Here is a 20,287-nt window from a genome sequence, read left to right on the forward strand (position 1 = left end):
CATAAACTGTCCTATCCATGAGTACAACCAACCCACCCTTGTCAGCAGGGTGGGTAAGGACTGACGTATCAGATTGTAAATCAAGCAAAACTTGTTTTTCATCCATAGGTAAATGAATGAAAGATATGTACTCATGTTTGTTCTTTAGCATGAGCTGGTGCACACCCAGAGATGAGTTTTTAATTTAGAGGTGCCAACATCTTTTGTGTAGAGATTACCAACATATTTTTCAACGAGTGTACATTATGTCTCAATAGTGATTACGATTGGCTGGAAGTTTACCTTTAAGTAATTTCGTGTCCAGTGGTTTAATTTATTTTGTGTCAAATGTGAGGACACAATGAGGGGGGGGGGGAGTGCTATTCAGGGGTTCCCCTTATTATGTGCTGGTCAGCGAGCCTTGGAATGACTGGCGCGATTGTGGTTAAGAAAGTGTTACAATGTGTTATTATGAAGTACTAACAAAAAAGTTACCAGAATATGAAATGATAGGTGGATCATTCCACGAAATGAGTCCCTTTTGTGTAGAGTAACTTGGTGAATTATTTATTTTTATTTCACAATTTTAACATTCTATCATAACACTTACAACAATGGACCATGGTACTACTATGGTACTTTCATTCATACATGGTACTACTATGGTACTTTCACTCATAGCCTTGAAGTATGATGGTACTGCCATTGTACCTAAATATCACCACGGTATGACATCATTTATACCATGGTATAGATCTGAATCATGGAAATGTACAATGACTTTAGCTTTGTAGTGTGATGGTACTGCCATGCATCTAAATAATACCAATGGTATTGCCTAGTTTATACCATGGTATAGATGTGGATCATGGAAATACCATGGTTTTAAACCGCATTATGCATTCTACCATGGTAAAGCACAATTATGCTAAATGGTACCAAACATTATTATAATGTCCCATTTTATTAATTGTGTTACCATAGTTCAATGGCAGTATAATGCATTAAATAAATGAACACCCCAAGGTCAAAAGAGGATGGTTGGTATTATATTGATTAATTTATATACCAGTATGCGTAACAGAATAACTTTACGTCCGTCCCCTCGCCCATACCCGGGCGCGAACCAGGGACCCTCTGCACACATCGACAACAGTCACCCTCGAAGTCACCCTCGAGTTACCCATCGCTCCACAAAAGCCGCGGCCCTTGCAGAGGAAGGGGAAATACTACTTCAAGGTCTCAGAGCAAGTGACGTAACCGATTGAAACGCTATTTAGCGCGCACCGCTAACTAAGCTAGCCGTTTCACATCCGTTACATATGGTCAAGTTTCTATTGTTGGTCCTAGTTTGTTACATGGAAGAAATAGGGAAATTGTTGGTATGATAAAGGTGTAATTAATAGTAGTGTTTTTTTCTCATGTTTGGGTTCCCTGTGTTGCCTACTTGAAATGTGGGAGAATGTGCGATATATTGTAGCCTAATCTTTATCATTTCGTAATCATTTACAGCATTTAAAGTCAAGGGGTGTTGTGCTTGTTTCAGACAGCAGAGAGAGCCACTCGCTCTAGTGGTTGCTTCATCCGCTTACTCTTCAGTGTCGCTAGCCTGCCTAGTCGGTGTCAGTTGAATGAGAGAGTCATGCCAATTGAACTGAAGAGAGAAGCACCAGATAAACTAAATATTTTCAACGTTATCGTAACGGTGGGCATAGAAGCGAACGTCGGCTAAAGTTAGCTCCAGTCAAGCTAGCCTGTCATAGTCATGGCGACAGAACCAATGAACGTTCACACAGTGTAACTTGCAGTTTTTAGGGATATTTTGATAATTACATGATACATGTATCTGTGAGAAGATGATAATTAAAACCTTTTTACAAATATTTTTTTTATTATGGCTATTTTTATAATTGTATAAGAAGCCAAGTCAGAGCCAACTGAGAACTGTATTGAAGTGATGCACCAGATAAACATCACTATTTTAAATATTCAAAGTTTCAGATCATTCATTATTTTCACCAGTGGCTGTTCTAGCTTGTATGGCTCCCACCCCTAAAAAGCACCATTCTGCACTAACTGTAATTTTTATTCAGGCATATGGAACAACACAAATAAATGACCATAACATTTAAAACTATATAAATATACAAAAATAAAACTCCTAAATATAAAAAAGAAGTAACAATGACAAATAGAAACACATTTGTTGAATTGGCACTTGACCATCAATACATTACCCATCCCCCAACACTGTCAACCAAGAGTCAAGACTAAACCAATTCACCTGGGTGGTGTGTAGACTGGTTTTATATTATTCTTAACAATTTTACACAAACCATACAAAAATGCAACTATGTCTGTGAAACTATATATTCACAGTTATGAATGAATTGTGGTTTATTTGGTAGCATTTCATAGCCTGGCTGATTTTAATAATTGCATCAGTACAAAGTTAAAGGTGTGCTATTTTATAGATTCCCCCTACCTTGGGCTTTCAGTGGGGAGACCTAGGTCAACCTACCCCTGCCCCATCTCATACTTCTGAGTGGGAGACCTTTCCAGGCAGTAGCCTGCCTAGCTCACAAACTAGAATCAGGTCGCCCACTCCGACAAGGTTAATTGACCCACAGTCCAACACGGTGACATGATATCATTGACATGACGTGTAAATGAGCGATAGAAAACCGATCTCGCAAATGTCAGCATTCCCCCCCAAAATTGTCCGGGTGTCCCATGCCGTCCCCAGCAAGATGCCGCCCTGGGCGGCTGCCCATGTCGCCTATACCTAAATCAGCCACTGTTTCTCACCATACATTAGTAAGGTCTCAAGCAAGGTTTATGAGGATACACTACTAGACCATGTGTGTTGTGGTTTTTCACGGAGTTAAAGGGATTTAAGAGGGTACTAGGCCTATGCTTTGCCATTGCAGAGCAAGTATATTACCTGAAAATGGTGGGACACGGACATCATAATACATTGTAAACAACTACCATGCTTTCATGTTTCACTACATGCTGCTAGTACGAAAGCATGATATTTGTTTCATTGTACTACCACGGTTGATTTGTGTACCATGGTAGTACAATTGGGTGAAAAAATATGTTTTTTTTGGTCACTACCATTGCAAGAAAATACCATGGTATTTGCACCAGTACCATGGTATTTTCCTGCCATTGTAGTGACAAAAAAAAAACATGGTATTTGTTTCAATGTACTACCATGGTACATGTTTGTAAGGGAAAGAACATATGTTAAATTTAAAGAGCAACTGCCCCTAAAAACCAACACCTCATTTGTAAAACAGCCTGTGGCATCGATATGAGTTAAACATTTATTCTGTCAAAATTGACTACAAAGTGTAAATAGGATAAGTTTGGTCATAAAGTCAGTCTTGTCCAAAATGAGTATGTCAAAATGAGAAAGGAAGGTTGGGTTTATTTCAATCCTGCCCACAGCTGGCCGCACACAAGTAATCATCAAGTCAGAGTGCAGCTGCACGAGACCCGATGTTAATGCCTGTGGTAAATGTGGAATCAATTTGTATATCCCTAAGGGGCTAATTAGGGACCATTGGTAAATTACACTGTTAAAATTTCAATGACTTAAAGAGGGACTGTTTTTCCTGATTTGGCCTTGTTATAGATTTGGTATATAAGAAATGTTAGTGGCCGTGGCTGAATTCAAACATCAGTCAGGTTCCATTCATTTTTTGAACTGGTTCCAGGGAACCTTCAGACGAGTCTGGTGAGACCTGTGGGCATCCTAGAGAAGTGTGTAGTCAACTGTTTGGATGCTTGCAGATCCGCTGCACCGAAACACTTGTGGGCATCGTAGAGCAATACAGAGAACACCATTGTGTTCGGTAGACTCATCTGTCCATAGAGGGGTCATAAGTTTTGTAGGCCAAACCATTTGGACACTACAGACGATTTGGTTTTTGATTTTTGGGATGTCTCATGGTCTGACAAACACAGCTCTAGCTCTGTCACCTTCCTCCACAGATCCAGAATCGCGACATAGGTGGATGCAGTTGTTTGAGACGCATCCAATGCCAAAAAACATATCTAGCTTAAACTGACATTTTTATGGGGATTTTTTTTATTTCTGCTGGGGCGTGGACATTGACCTCAGGGTTTTAAAATAAAAAACGCAGTCGCCCACTCAAGAGGTTAAATAAAACAATTACAATATTAAGTGCCAAATAAAGTAACAGGGTTGACGATTTCATCTTAAATCTGCCATAAATCCCCTTGTGACAGGGGGAATGGCAGCTTGTTGCGTGCAACAGGGAGGGGCAATTGAATGCCAGCTTCACCATTAAAAACAAACCAAAATGCTAGCCTGTCTATCTCTGGGTAACAGGGTTGACATGTTATGCTTGAACCGTTCAGCTTTCCACCACAAAACACTAGAAAATGGCCAAAAGATATAACCAGCTCACCTGCTATTACAATATGATTTGACTATTAGAATTTCTTTAGATTGTTATTTATTTTTTATAAAAGTTTCATCATAGTTGCCCTTTCCTGCAGTCAATGACCAAAAGTTCCCTCTTTGGCCTCATGGGTGGAATGTTACTATACTGAACAAAAATATCAAGCAACATTCATTGATTTTGATTTTGAGTTACAGTTCATATAAGGAAATCGGTCCATTGAAATACATTTGTTAGGCCCTAATCTATGGATTTCATGACTAGGCAGGGATGCAGCCATGGGTGGCCCTGGGAAGGCATAGGCCCACCCACTGGGGAGCCTGGACCAGCCAATCAGAAATAGTTTCTCCCCACAAACGGGCTTCATATACACCTCTGCACCCCCTTTACCTGCTGACAATCCCACAGGTGAAAAAGCTGGATGTGGAGGTCCTGGGCTGGTGTGGTTACAGATGGTCTGCATTTGTGAGGCCAGTTGGACTTATTGCAAAATTCTCTAAAATGACGTTGGAGACGGCTTATGGTAGAGAAATTAGCATTGAATTATCTGGCAACAGCTCTGGTGGACATTCCTGTAATCCGAATGCCATTTGCATGCTCCCTCAACTGGTGTTGTGACAACTGCACATTTTAGTGGCCTTTTATTGTCCCCAGCACAAGGTGCACCTGTGTAATGATCATGCTGTTTAATCAACTTATTGATATGCCCCCTGTCGGGTGAATGGATGATCTTGACAAATAAATGTGTGCACAAAATTGTAGAGAAAAATATATTTGTCTTTATGGAAGATTTGGGGGATCTTTTATTTCAGTTCAGGAAACATGGGGCCAGCACTTTACATGTTGCATTTATATTTTTGTTCAGTGTAATTTTTGAAAATGTCATAATTAATAAAAAAATATATATAATTAACAACAAATCTGGTGTTTCTATGTCAAACAGTTTTGTTATATTTCAGTCTTCTGTGATGTACATAAAGTGTAATATTGGGACGGAAACTCAAAATGTAATACATTTCAACTCGATCTGACATGGTACAGGTCTTATTTTTTTAAGCCCATAAGCATGTGAGATGTATACTTTTTCCCCCAAGACTACCAAGAATCACTCTGTGACCCTGATTTTAGCCCAGTGCAGTAAAAGGTTAAAACGAGAGTTAAGTTCACATAAACTTAAAATGGGGGACAGTTGTTTTTGTGCCTTCAAATGAATCACTAATCACTTTAAATAAATAATAATCAATAACTAGGCCTTTACAATGTCGGTTAAAACATGGAAAAATGTTGGGGTTAAGTGGGTTAAAATCTTCCTAGAATTCACATGTTGGCACTTTAGCAAGTATTTATTCATATTTAAAATGAAATGTATAACATTTTCCATGTGGTCAATATTACTGGGAACTTAATTTAATATATTTGTAATATAGTTAACTAATTCTAAAACACTGAGAAATATAGACATTTAATTGATTTAGACATGACCCTCCCCTGGACTAAATTTAAAAAATACTAAACCTTCCCTCAGACTGAAATCGAAAAAGCATGACCCTCCCCAAAATTCCTCCATGTACCACATTCCGTGAATTCTGAAAGGTCCCTAAGAATATGAACACTTTCTAATATGAAGCCAGTATGATGAAAGCGCATTAAAATGCCTCTCCCATGTAATTTCCTTGGAGCCCAGTAAACCCTGATTTCCTGCCAGTGTCATATTGAAACATGTAAATTATGTGCAAATGTTATCGACCAAGTGAACACGCTCTACAATCTCTGGCTGTGAGAGCTGTACATACTCTGTGGCCTGTTTATTAGGTACACCCGCCTAGTACTGGGTTAGACCCCCCCCCCCAACCCTTTGCCTACAGAACAGCCTGAATTCTTTGGGGCATGGATTCTACAAGGTGTCGGAAACGTTTGTTGCTCAATTGGTATCAAGGGACCTAACGCTTGCCAGGAAAACCTTCCCCACACTAGTACACCACCGCCACTAGCCTGTACCATTGACAACAGGCAGGATGGGTCCATGGACTCATGCTGCTTACACCAAATCTTGACTCTACCGTCAGCATGACGCAACAGGAACTGGGATTCGTCGGACCAGGCAATGTTTTTCCACTCAATTGTCCGGTGTTGGTGATCGGGTGCCCACTGGAGCCGCTTCTTGCAATGTTCTTGGTAAACTATTGTGCATGAAAAGCCGAGGAGGGCGGCCGTTTCTGAGATGCTGGATCCGGCGTGCCTGGCACCGACGATCACACCATGCTCAAAGTCGCTTAGGTCACTCGTTTTGCCCATTCTAATGTTCTCTCAAACAGTAACTGAATGCCTCAATGCCGGTCTGCCTGCTTTATGCAGCAAGTCATGGCCACATAATTCACTGTAGGACATTTTTTTGTGAACGGGGTGGTGTACCTAATAAACTGTATAGTGTATGTTTGACCGTGAGTGCATCGTGTGTGTCCATGCCTCCTTGTGTGTGCACGAGTGTGTCCATTCATCCATCCATCCGTATGTGCCTGTGTATGTACTGTATGACACGTGTTCGAGGTATGTGTTCATGCTTTGAGTGGTGAAGGTGTGTTTGCTTCTTCTCTTATCCCTGGCGAATCACTCTGGTGCAAATGGAAGTGCAGGACATGTGGCTTAAATAAGTAATAGCTCTGTGGATGTTACTAACAAAAGCCAAGCGCTCTGCTTTCACCACTCAACACCAGGTGGCAGTTGGGAGAGCGTGTGACGTCTATTGCTGCCACTGCTCCTTTGCTGTTGGTCTCTCTGCAGATCAGCACAGCAGCCAGCAAGTCAATAAAATAGCAGAATGGTCATCCAGTTTACACTGTATGGTATTATTTACAGAGGCAGTAATTATGCTCCACTGCACAGATGTGTGTGGGGTGGGTGGGCTGAGAATAATAAAGGAGTAGCCAAGAATATCATGCAATAGAAAGTGTAAATAATTCAAATGAGCAGTCTAGGTATGTTTGCCTCAATTTGGTATTGTTTCGGAAATTATTATGCCACAGTGAAAGATAATAAAAACAGAAAAAAAAGGTATTTTGGATTTAAACATTTTTATTTCAGTTCAGTTGTACTGTTTATAAAAGAGTCTGCTTTGATACCAACATATATTTGCATGTCTGTGTGAATGTGTGTCACCTCTAATTCTTGGATAAATGTGTGATATGTGCATTTTAATTTGTGAGGTTGTTTTTAGTACCAATTAATGTGTGTCTGAGTATGTGTCTGGTTGTTAGTAAGGCAACATGCAATCTCGTTTTAGATGGCTTCAAAGGGCAAACACTGTAATGGTTTAAAATACCTGTTTTAGACAGGGGAGCAGACACAGGGGAGGGGCCAGGGCACATTGTTGAGTGACAGGAGGTGTGTCTTGTATGACTGAGCAGTAAAAGCATGACGAATGGGTGGAGAGATTTGTTTCCTCTGAGACCAGATGTATGGGATGTCAAGCAGTGGAGGCTGGTGGGAGGCGTTATAGAAGGATGGGCTCATTGTAATGGCTGGAATGGAATAAATGGAATGACATGAAACCACATTTGACTTCGTTCCATATATTCCATTCCAGTCATTACAATGAGCCCATCCTCCTATAACGCCTCCCACCAGCCACCACTGATGTCAAGGTATTTCACCTGGCGACTACTTGCATCCACTTCTGAGGTAGGCCTACATACTGAATCTGTTGGGCACTTTATCTTTAATCTGATCACATGCAAAAACACCTCAACAGATCTTATTTATTGCCTTTCATTGCAACTAGTGGAATTATAAAGGCCATTGCAAACTCCTGATGTAACCGTTCTCTCTTTGATAACGCTATAATTGCAGGCCCAGGTTTGAGTGGAAAGACAGCTGGAAACACCAGACAGTATCTGTTTATGAGATACATAGTTCCCTGTATGTACTGCAGCCCCATTGAAGGTGTGAGACTGGGTAATGTGATCGGTCATGTGAATATGGGGAGTAAAACAGACAATATGATACTGTTAAACCATAACTCCACTTTCACTCCGACCCTGAACCCCGATCTGTCATAATAAGGGGATGTCAGGCATTAAGACACAAGGGGTTAAATATACACAGGCTTCAAACACATATTAATCAACAAACCTGACTAAAGCATACACTGACATAAGTACATCTACAGTATAAGTACAGGTGTTACGTTAGCTGACAGCGTGAACACTACCAGTAAGTCTCACATTGCCGAAACTCTTGGGGAGAAAAACTATATATTGTTCTGAGAAGTCTTTCTCAACATTGTGGTGTATATGCGTGTGTGTACTGTATGTGTGGTAAGGTGATCTTGAGTGGGCACAGGGGATGGTGGGTGAGGATGGTCACAGTGGCAAGGTGGGTAAATGTCGGGGATGAGGTATATGGACGGTAAAGGCATTAGGGTAGGAATGTGTAGAGTGTTTATGGTTGAGGGTTGTTTTGGCTGGGGAGGATCTTTTTCATTTTTTGTTGTTGTTTCCATCGATTCACACAAAGAAAGCATCCGAGAGGAGACGCTGGGGGCAGTAAGGTTCCCCAGGACCCACGAGGTGACGATGGGATACGCAGGACAAGCAGCAGCTCTTCTAAAACAGAAGACGAGGGAGACCGCTGCTAATCACTGAGGTCAGGACCAACACTCCTGAGAGAGAGAAAGAACATTTTAAATATTGTGAGTGAGAGAAGCAGAAGTAACAGATTTCTGCTGCAGATGTATTCATCAAAATGGACTTGCCAACATGTGTGTTTTGGCAGAGTAGTGGATTATCTGGCATCTTTGGTGCCACCCTAATTTTCAGTCCCCATGTATTAAGAGGTGTGCTTTCAATATATGAGAACATGTAGTTCCTGCATTAGGATATGGTTGACTGATACCCAGGTGTAAAAAAATCCCCTAGCTCACATCTAACCCCATACCTCACACCTAACCCCATACCTGTCACTGTATGTCCATTTTGACTCTGTGCGCTGAGGCTTTTGGCCATGGCTCTTCAGTTAAACGCTTTACCTTTACATATTAGTAGATCGCCTGCTGTTATTTGGATACTGCATCAAATGTCACATCAATTTTAGGACTGCCTCAAGCACATCAAATTAACATATCGCTATTTCAAGAGGATATACCACCTTGCTCCCTGACTATACGTAAACACTTGCACATAAATATGACCACACACACCTCCATACAAGTACAAACACACACTCACCTACTGTCCGGCCTGCTCAGCTCCCTGTGAGAAGTCACCCTGAGTGGCACAAACAAAGAAAGCGGATTAGCAAGAGAACTAATATATACATAATCTCTACTACTACTACTACTACTTCTGCAGCCACCCATGCTGCTACAGAGGAGAATGGTGATGACAACTTCCTCTGATGTAATCTCCAGCTGAGCATGTGAGTAATGATTTGGAGGAGGGTTAAGCTGGAGAGAAAGAGAGATGTTAGTGTTTTCAAACCACGGTTCTGGTTAATCGACATGCACAGGCATCTCTTTAGTAGGGTAGTTATGGCTTCAACGGCAGACAATGAATTGAGATATCAGGGGCTCAGGCACTCAGGAGAAAAGATCCTTGATAGTTTCCTCAGTTGATTAATGCCCAACAATTACCATGGCAATCATCTGTATTAGGGTAGAAATGATAATTCATGGCATGGAATTAGGATATTAGTTTGGTGAATGGTGTGGAGTTTGATTGTGATTATTCATGGCAGTAGCAATATTCCCTGATTTGGTTATAGAAATGTTAATATGATGTTATTGCTGTGGGAATAATTATGAGCTCAATCACCAATATAATTATTCCTCTGATTAGAACCGGTGGGTAATAATTCTAGCAAGAAGATGCCGCAATCATGTCCTTATCACATTCTATAACAGTGACGGAAAACGTGGTAATGAGGATGATTTGTGCCATATCATAGTATGTCTACAGTTGTTTACTCTGTACCTTGCCTCTACTGTACTCTCCTACAAAAAGCTTTTTAGTGCCTTTGAAAATGAACATATAATAGAGCCGGGAGAGAGATGTAGCGATGGGAGATTGAAAAAGGAAGGGGGTTGATTGCCTGCTGCGGTGAGGAGCGATTGAGAGATTGTTAGGGCTGTGGATTTAATTACAGATGGATCTAGCTTTGTATTACAAAGAGCCTGAAAGAAGAAAGGACACACAGATGTACACTCACGCATGCCTGCATGTTCACCCACACCCACAAACAAGAACAAAGAACATATTTCAATTGAGTGGAATTAAGTAATGCTATCAATATGCTGCGAACAAACAAAGATGTTGTCCCAGAGTACACTCCATCTGTCCTGCAGCCATAGAGCCCAGCCTGCTGGGTCAGAGGCAGGAGACGCATGTTAATGTAGCGGGGACACCGCCATCTTTACTGCACTACAAATGACCACAACATACTGGAGGGCAGCTTTTAGATTAACCTTCATCAATTTCATATTTGAAAGGGATCTATTCTCTACCTTTTAAATTCATAACATCTTTTCAATGGTCTGTATTCCTTTGAATTCATTGTATGATTTGGGATTGGGGGCTTGTGTTCTTGCAATTTTTTTCTCAATGGGGCCTACACACTTCTCTTGTATTTGATATTCAGACTCTGCAGGTGTGGCAAACCTTGCGCGCTCTGAATAAATGTCATTCAATCGCTAAAAACCCATTTGCTGGCCAACAGATCTTCTCATTGAGTTTTCATTCAGTAGGGTTTTCAGTACATTTATCTTAAGCCATCCTAAATATGATGTACCTTTTTAAGTTAGATTTTTTTCGACACTCACTGGAATATATAGAGAGAAAGGGTTCCAAATATTAGAGATCATTGCTGGAAAGCCATCTAAATATATGCATGTTCGTCCTAGTTTCAGCACCAATTGGTAGTTCAAAAAAATACTCATTTTGTAAATTATTTTAGGTTTAGGAAATTATTTTTGAATCAAACAGGTTTGAAGAGCCTTTACGCACTAAAGAAGAAAAAAAAGGTGGCTTGATTCATTCTGAAAATGTCCACATTCAGTTCTTCAACCCATGGTAATGTAGGAAGAATAGTGTACAAATGAAGGTAAACGAAACAATGTAATTAAATGGACTGATAATGCAGGCTATACCAACTGAAGGGAACTAACAGTAAATTGGCAGTTGAATATGCGGTTATTAGGCCTGCAGACGGTCGATACTGATAGTGGTTCATATTTAACATGATAATTAAGACATAGTAATGCCAAAAATAAAAATAAATGACATTTGAGAGTGCCCATCTCTGCAAGGTAGAAGGCCATACAAATTCTGCATAATGGCACAGCGTTTCTTAAACTTTACTGTGGGAAAGTTAATATCCTTCAGTTTTCTGCCACATAAGTGTCATTTGTATGTATAATTCCCTTATCCAAACGCATTACTCCTTGACCTCTTATCAAGTTGTAAATTATAGTGCATGTAGAATGGTGATATTTCTATCAGGAAAAAGAAAAGAAAGGAGATACTTTTCCCACATGGACCCGGCAGGTTCGCTAGACCTTATTCATGGTTTGCTTGTGCGTAAAGATGGTGGAATTAAGTCAAGGTCAGAATAGGGTGTAGCTGTAGACACACTGCATTTATTCCATCTCCACCCCAAACAAATAGCGTTTGAATAGCATGCTATTCTCATGCTTAAATTCAAGGTCAGAAAACGCAGAGATAGAAAAGTGCATGAAAAGGTATTTACGTTCCATATCCCCACGTTTCACGTGGGTTGGAATTCTACCCAGTGTGAACATACACTCGCAGCTTGAGGAAATGTTGACTCATTTGGAGCTGAGCAGTCGCACATCCATCTGTCCTCCTTCAAGCCAACCAGCACCCAAACACCACTGTAGCCTACCAGCCAGCATCCACCTTGACTGCTAATTACTGCATATAAAGTCATGGTGCTTCAATCACAAGGCAATAAAGGCAGCAAGCATCATGCAGTGCATTCATTCATTCATTCATTCATTCGTTTGTTCTACTAAACTCTCCACCACACCCCCCTTCCAAACCAGAACCAGCCACCTCAGTTACAGCTTCTTCCTGTCCCTGTTCCTGCCAGACACCCCAGTTATGGATGGAAAGAGAAGAAACAATACAAGTTACCAACAACACTCACAGACACGAAAGGTCCAAGTAGGCTTTGATCCTTTAACTCAGCATTCCTTATAACTGACAAGAAATTTGCACACAAGTCAACTTCGAACAATCAGTGTTATTGACCAGGTTTAGATTGTTGATAGAAGGACATGTTGAAAACTCCTCTCCTGGAATCCCAAGGTTGATCTCAACTCTGTTATAACTAGGGTTGCAAAGGGGAGGGTATAATACTGGAAACTTTTGAAGTTTACCAGTAAACTACCAGAATTTTGGGAACGTTCAATGAATATGACATTTTAGCAGATGACATCTAGTGGCCTTTTTGGGTACTTCAGAGCGTTTTGGGTCTTATAAAACCATACCAAACGTAACATATCGTACTAATTTGAATGTCCCCGGATTTATATTTACTGTTATGTCTAGTCAGGCTGTGGGGTCAACCCAGGCTGTGGGGTCAAACTGGTGAGAGTTGTGAAAAAAGACAATAGTTAGAAGAGTGCCATTGTTGATTATATGCTTTTCTTGAACCCTACAATCTATCCACTAGAAACACATGGATAATATGGACTCATATGTATAGAACATAAAAAGGAATACTATAAACTAATGCATTCGGTATACGTTAGTCAAGTATAATTGACCAAAGTTACCATACATGACCTGTTAATTACAGATAGCTTTGCAACCCTTGTTATAACTGTATATGGCTTTAATTCAACCACCTCTAACCGACCAGCCCACAGTTCCCTGTAGAGGAAAGGAGTTTGTCATCTTCACAATATGAAAAGGCAGGATGTGACGCACCTGGTTCACCAATCCGGAGTTCACTGCCACATTCTCCAACCCCTCCACTGTTTGCTGAGACAGCTCATTGGCCCCGGCGACCGTTGCGTCCCCGACAATATTGGCCTGGTCAGTCGTTCTCTGGGCCACTGGGAAAAGGGGACAGGGAGTTGTCATACTCTATCCTTGGACCAATGTTTCTCCTCAGAATTTGGTATGTGAAAAAACCTGTGTGAGTCTGATCCCTGTATAGTTAGAAATGTAATGCAGTGTATTTTCTGTGGGTAGTGTTGCGCTGACCTGTGTTCACACCTGCTACCATCCCGTCCTTTGTCTTGTTCCCTGTAAAAGAGAGAAACAACCTTCTTAAAAAGAGGTCGATGATTTATGTTTAAATAGCGTTTCTCAAACTCAAAGAGCTTAACATTGGATGGGGGGTAACTCACCCCTTCCACCATTAAATGCAGCTTCAAAATCATTTGGTAATATGGAATAGCTCAGTAAGGACACCAAGTTTTGTACAATATACTATACACTCCACTACCAATTTATTTGGACAGTGAAGCTAAAATGTTTAATTTGGCTCTATACTCCAGCATTTTGGATTTGAGATGTTTCATATGAGGAAAGAGTACAGAATGTCACCTTTTATTTTAGGGTATGTTCATACAATACACAAAGTTTAGTATTTGGTCCCATATTCCTAGCACCCAATGACTGCATCAAGCTTGTGACTCTGCAAGCTTGTTGGATGCATTTGCAGTTTGTTTTGGTTGTGTTTCAGATGATTTTGTGCTCAATAGAAATTAATGGTAAGTAATGTATTGCGTCACTTTTATTGTAAATAAAATAGAATATGTTTCTGGTCACTTCTACATGAATGCTACCATGATTACAGATAATCATGAAGGAATCATGAATAATGATGAGTGAGAAAGTCACAGAGGCACAAATATCATACCTCCAAGACAAGCTAACCTCTCACCATTACCAATAACAGGGGAGGTTAGCATTTTATATCATACCTCCAAGACATGCTAACCTCTCACCATTACCAATAACAGGGGAGGTTAGCATTTTATATCATACCTCCAAGAGATGCTAACCTCTCACCATTACCGATAACAGGGGAGGTTAGCATTTTATATCATACCTCCAAGAGATGCTAACCTCTCACCATTACCGATAACAGGGAAGGTTATAGCATTTTCTGGCGTATGATATTTATGCCTCTGTAATTTTCTTACTCATCATTCTTCATATAAACAAACTGTAAAGGAATCCAACAAGTGTGTAGAGTCACAAGCTTGATGTAATCATTGCGTGCTAGGAATTAATACACATACGTTCATTTGTACAAATACTTAAAACACTTTCAAATGGAGGGGAAAGGGAAAGGGGGATACCAAGTCAGTTGTACAGATGAATGCCTTCAACTGTAATGTGTCTTCCATATTTAATCCAACCTCTTTGAATCAGAGGTGCGGGGGGCAGCCATAATCGACATCCACATCTTCGGCGCCCGGGGAACAGTGGGTTAACTGCCTTGCTCGGACTATATACATAAAAATGCTTTAATTTCTAAATAACAAATATGGATGAAAATACCCTCAAAGAAAAGGTGACATTCTGTACTGCCGACTCATGAAACATTTGATCGCAAATCCAAAATGAGTACAGAGCTAAATTAAAAGTTTTACCTTAACTGTCCAAATCAATATGTAGAGAAGTGTACATGCCCGATCAACATCTACAGGCTTCCCTAACACTTCAATACTTAATGATTTGGGCACAGAAACAGTCTCCCTCTCTCATGGTTATTTTATAGGGCCAGATCCTTGGTGTCTGTTTAAAGATCAATGGGTTCTGCTCAGCTGGTCCAGTACTGTCTGTTCTCTCCCATTCTCTCTGGGCCCTTTGGAGCTCAGCCCATCTCTGCCTCACAAAGAGTCCTTGAGGGAAGAAAAGGTCAGTCATTCCACCAGACACAGAACTGTATGGGTCGAGTCCTGCTGGCCAGCCAAACCCACTCAACGTCCTCAAAACAACTGGCATGGAGCATTGGAGTGGGTTTCCACCTCCCTCCCACTCAAATCACCAACACAATAAGCCTTGCTCTGTTCTCCCTTCTGACCCTTTGAGCTGGGAGACGTGTTTGAAAGTCCCTCCCAGTCCCCGCACAAAAACACATTTCTCTTGTCAAGCGTGTCATTGTTATTGTACTCCCTACACGACAATGGGCTAATTTAGTACTGGGGATGTAGAAATTGCCATGGGCTAAAGTCCTCCTGTCCTATGTAGAACACAGACAGACACAAGAGCCAGGCTATTGTATTGTCAATGCTGTAATCAATACAGAGGAGGTAATATCGCCAAGCAACTGTCGACACTGTAACATGGTCAGTTTTTGTGAGGAATCGAACAATCTGTGGTTACAAATACTTCCCCTGCAGCTAAGATGGTAGATACTGATACTATAATACATGACTACACATCCACAAAACACAATGTTAGAGTGATTACGAGCGAAGATAACTGAAATACAGCACCTCATTGTCTCGTAAGAACGTGATAGCATCTTTGATTTTGTATGTAGTAATCTCTGCACCCAGAACCAGATTTCACATGGACGCTGGCAAGCTAATTGTTTAGTCTGTCACGAGAGAGATATTTAGCATCACATGAACGCCACTCTGAACAACATTTATGTGTTTAGGGTGTTAATTTGAGGTGGGTTCCATTGCATCTCTCTCTGATTAATTTACACTGTCCTAGTCTAGAGTTTCCTCACATCCTGCTATGATAAGATGACACTTCTGTCAGAGACAGAAGAGGAAGCGAGACCAGAGGGAGGGAGAACAAAATGGCTAAGTGAATGTGGTGCTGAATGGAGAGCGGCACAATCTAGACATAATGGGATGATTACGTGTGCATATATACAAAGGTAACTCTGGCCTCTCTCCCTCCCTCCCCTCCTCACACTCACCATCCTGTAGCACTAGGCCTCGTGACTGTCTACCACCCACCCAGGAGCAGCTGAGCATCGAGCATCGGGCACACACACACACACAGGATTAGCACTCAGTGTAGATAGAGGCAGCAGATCAGGGACAGGGGGGGATTTGAGACGGTTCTCCTCTTTAAAAAAAATCCTAATCCATCTCTCTCATACCGTAGATGACTCAGACAGTAAAGTGCTTGATGCCTGGTGGGCCTTTGCTGTGTGTCAGTACGCTTCACTGCTCCGACCGCACACTCAGGGCACTCCCTCTTTTCTTAGTCCCTGTGGCTGTCTGTCTGTCTGTGCATATCTGCTTGCCTTTCCGGAGTAGAATGCTGCCACTCTTTTAGCCGTCACTCCAATCTCTGCCACCCCCACCTCCTTCACCCCACCACCACCCCACAGTCCACTTATCAGTGCTATCTGTCTGTCAGGATCGCTCACTGAGAAGAGGTGCAGGCAGTGAAGGAGAGCCAATGTCTTAAGACTGACAGTTGTTTGATCATAGAAAGGCAGATCTGACTGTCCCAGCCACAGTAAGTCCAGTGATGAATTTGGATGGGTATATAGGGATTCACACTGACAGGGATGGGGGGGATTGGTACGCTGCATTGACTTTCAGACGAAGAGGAGAGAACGACAAAGATTTTAAAAAGGAGACAAAAATGAAGCTGATGATAAGATATGACTGAGCAGTAATGTTAGAGGTCAGGTGATCTCTTTACATCGCTGTGAAGATCAATAAACCAGTGAAATGTGATGGGCTCTGCCCTCTGTGGCTGAATGGCTCCACGAGGTCCTTCAACAGAACAGGGTGGATCCCCTGTGGTGGGGATGCTTTTGGATTAATGGATAAGGATTATCCCACAGCCTCCTCCTCTGTCTCTGCTTATTGACAGCTAATGAATGAGAAACTGTAATTATTGGAATCTGAGAGTACGCCACCCATTCATTCATTGTCTTGTTACCTCATTGTCATGATCTCTTTTCTCTCTCTCTCTCTCCCTTTCTCTTCTCCCCTCCTTTTACCGGAAATTAAACCAGGAATCAGATGACTCTCAAATGTTTCATTCATTTGTTTATCGTTGCCCTCTTTCTCTCCTTCCCTCTTTTCCCTTTCCTCTTCTCCAGGTTGTCATCGCTGTAACAGAGACAGTGACAGAGTCATGTTTCAGCATTCTGTATGAATCTGTGTATGATTCAGTGTTGTAATGTGTCAGTGTTCTCTCGATGTCTCAGTGTTCTGTATGTGTTAGTGGTGCTCAGGGCTGTTGAACTGGCCTGTGCCGAGTTGGGTGGGGTTGGGCTGACGGGGGGGTTCTGACCATGGGGCGAGCTGCATTAGTCACGCTCCGAGACGCCCATGATAAATCTCACTGCTGCAGCGGACAGACAGGCATGTGGGTGGGTGGCATAGCAGATTCAGAGACCCCTCCCTCTCACCCCGGTAGCACCATATTGTACTATCACACATACAACCTAACAAGCACATACCCACCCATCTAAATATGTGAACACACACACACATCTATTCAGCTTGATAACACTGAGCAATATTATAGTACAATCACCCACCCCTGCTCTAAAATGTGTGTGTGTCACATGTAGAGAGATAGGAGATTGCATTTAATTTATATGACCATCAATATTATTGACAATATTTTGTTGGCCAATATCCACTACATAATGAATAGAATACCTCAGTACTGCTTAACCAGACTTTTCCCTCTTAAATTAGAACATCTTGTGCCTGAGGCATGTGCAGATAAATAAATATCTTCCTTCCTTCCTTTCTGCCCCTTTTATCTGCTCTTCTCCATTCTCTTGCCCCTCTCCTTCGGTCCTTTGTCATCTTTCTCTTTTTCCTTGTTCAAAATTCCCTCCAGCTTTCTACAGTATCTATGTTTCCATCACGAGTAAAATGTAGCACATGCACTGCCTGGATGTGGATCCCATTTTATTCAAACATCGCAGACAGACCAGTGCACTCACCCATCAAAAAACAAGCACAGCAGGCAAGCGTCACAGGATCAAAACGGAAACCAGATTATCCCACAGAAAAAAACTGTGATGTACTATTTTCAGCTAACCACCTCGGTCTATCCTCCACCATCATCACCACTCCTGTACTCACCCACATACATGACTCCCTCCTTAGTTTTGGCAGCTGCCTCCTCCACCCCTGCCTTGGTCTTCTCCGCTGCTGCCACGACGCCCTCCTTGGCAATTGAGAATCCTTTCTTCAGTGCATCCATGCTGGTCTGCTGTTATGGGGCTGTGTCTTTTAGCTGGCTCTGGCTGCGTCTTGGAGCTGGTAGATTAGGCTGCTTGGTGTGCCTGTCTGCGTGTGCGTCTGTGTGTGTGAGCGTGCCTGCGAGTGTGTATCTCTGCGTGTTGGGTGTGTGAGTGTGTGAGCGTACGTGCATGAGCTGCTCTTATGAGAGAGCGGGGCTGGACTGATCTGTACTGCTGAGGCAGACTGGAACACCCTCAACAAGGAGATCAGCTGAGCGAATGAGAGGGAGAGAGGGGGGGGGAGATGGAGAGGCTGGGAGAGAGGGGGGGGGGATGGAGAGGCTGGGAGAGAGGGATGGAAAGAGAGGGGAGAGAAGAGGTAGAAAAAGAGAGAGCAAGTGGGTGAGGAGCAGAAATGCAGAGATGGATTCCACAAGATACTGCTGCATTTCTCAGTTAAGCTACCTACCCCTATTTCTTCTGCTATCGTGCACACAGAGGCAAATACAAATAGGATTAGTGGATTATTCAAGACTGGATTTATCTGTGTGTCAACCCTAGAATGACACCTTTTCCATTTTATTCAACACCAAAACTGCAGTTCTCTGCTCTCCCTCACGACATTTAAGATACTATACAGACACTGATATATTGATATGATACAATGCAGTATACGATGATTCAATGAGATACACTTTATTGCCCATTTCCATGAAAATTCATTTTATGAAGTCAGCAGCACCTCCAACATACAGATTTAGGATCTCAATTTCAGCCAGTAACAGGAAATGTGAATTATTATGTGGATTATAATTAATGGTTTTGTAGGGGTAGAAAAAAAAATTTGTGAGGGAAAATCAAGTCTGACATTTCATTTTTAAACCTCTAGTAAACTACAAGTAAAACATGTTCTGCATTGTAGGAATGTTCTCCTGCAACAGGGTGATCAAATTAAGATCCTACATCTGTATTGTACATACTGTACATCCCACTATGCATAATTCATATACGGTACATATGTAGGATCTTAATTTGATCACTGTTTTGTTGCTGAGAATTTTCATGGAGATTAGCTTCTTGATTGACATAAATTCACTGAAAACCCACACTAACACATGGTTATATTAACAGTATTGCACTTTTCATGTAGCCTATTTTTGGCCAGCTAAAAGCCTAACCACTGATCAAGCAACATTATGGACCAAATATTCAAATACTGTTGCTGCAGGATTATTCTCGTTGTGACAATATATGTCAAATTAAGATCCTACATCTGTATATACACCACACTCACTCGTACATTAATAAGCAGGTTTCTCCCTGGAAATTGAGATGCCACTTCGATCTCTGAAACCAAGAGGACTGGGAGGAGGAATGGATAATAAAAAAAAAATATTTTACCTTTATTTAACTAGGCAAGTCAGTTAAGAACAAATTCTTATTTTCAATGACGGCCTAGGAACAGTGGGTTAACTGCCTGTTCAGGGGCAGAACGACAGATTTGTACCTTGTCAGCTCGGGGGTTTGAACTTGCAACCTTCCGGTTACTAGTCCAACACTCTAACCACTAGGCTACCCTGCTGCCCCATCATGAAGCCCAGAGCTATAATTAGCGCTTGTGAAGCTAGTTACACATGGCTGCTAAAGCACATCCATTCAATACACACAGCATCCCCCCACTCTACATCAAAGTGAATGGCAGAGAGCCCTTTTAG

The 20,287-nt window shown here is 41.7% G+C and overlaps 1 protein-coding gene across 2 annotated transcripts; it reads right to left on the reverse strand.

Annotated features, from left to right (window-relative positions):
- Window positions 1-7,467: 7,467 nt before the first annotated feature.
- Window positions 7,468-18,817, reverse strand: LOC118369618 (synuclein-like). 2 transcript variants are annotated; one of them, XM_035754129.2, is made up of 6 exons: window positions 18,472-18,817; window positions 13,637-13,678; window positions 13,358-13,485; window positions 12,479-12,508; window positions 9,638-9,676; window positions 7,468-9,072 (listed from the first exon to the last, which is right to left on the reverse strand). In XM_035754129.2, exons 1-5 carry the CDS (start codon window positions 18,590-18,592, stop codon window positions 9,638-9,640), a joined length of 360 nt encoding a protein of 119 aa, XP_035610022.1. In that variant the 5' UTR covers window positions 18,593-18,817; the 3' UTR covers window positions 7,468-9,072. The 2 variants fall into 2 exon arrangements, with proteins under 2 accessions (XP_035610022.1, XP_035610023.1); XM_035754130.2 differs by lacking the exon at window positions 12,479-12,508 and having other exon boundaries at window positions 18,472-18,813.
- Window positions 18,818-20,287: the final 1,470 nt, after the last annotated feature.

The sequence above is a fragment of the Oncorhynchus keta genome, chromosome 36 (genome assembly GCF_023373465.1).
Source record: "Oncorhynchus keta strain PuntledgeMale-10-30-2019 chromosome 36, Oket_V2, whole genome shotgun sequence".
Classification (NCBI taxonomy): Eukaryota; Metazoa; Chordata; class Actinopteri; order Salmoniformes; family Salmonidae; genus Oncorhynchus; species Oncorhynchus keta.

Excerpts from the sequence above, each read along its gene's own strand:
- LOC118369618 (XM_035754129.2), bottom strand. The coding sequence starts at position 18,592 with ATGGATGCACTGAAGAAAGGATTCTCAATTGCCAAGGAGGGCGTCGTG. Across the intron at positions 13,486-13,636 it reads GGTAGCAGGTGTGAACACAG|TGGCCCAGAGAACGACTGAC; the intron begins GTCAGCGCAACA and ends CCCTTTTCCCAG. Across the intron at positions 12,509-13,357 it reads ACTCCGGATTGGTGAACCAG|GAACAGGGACAGGAAGAAGC; the intron begins GTGCGTCACATC and ends GGTGTCTGGCAG.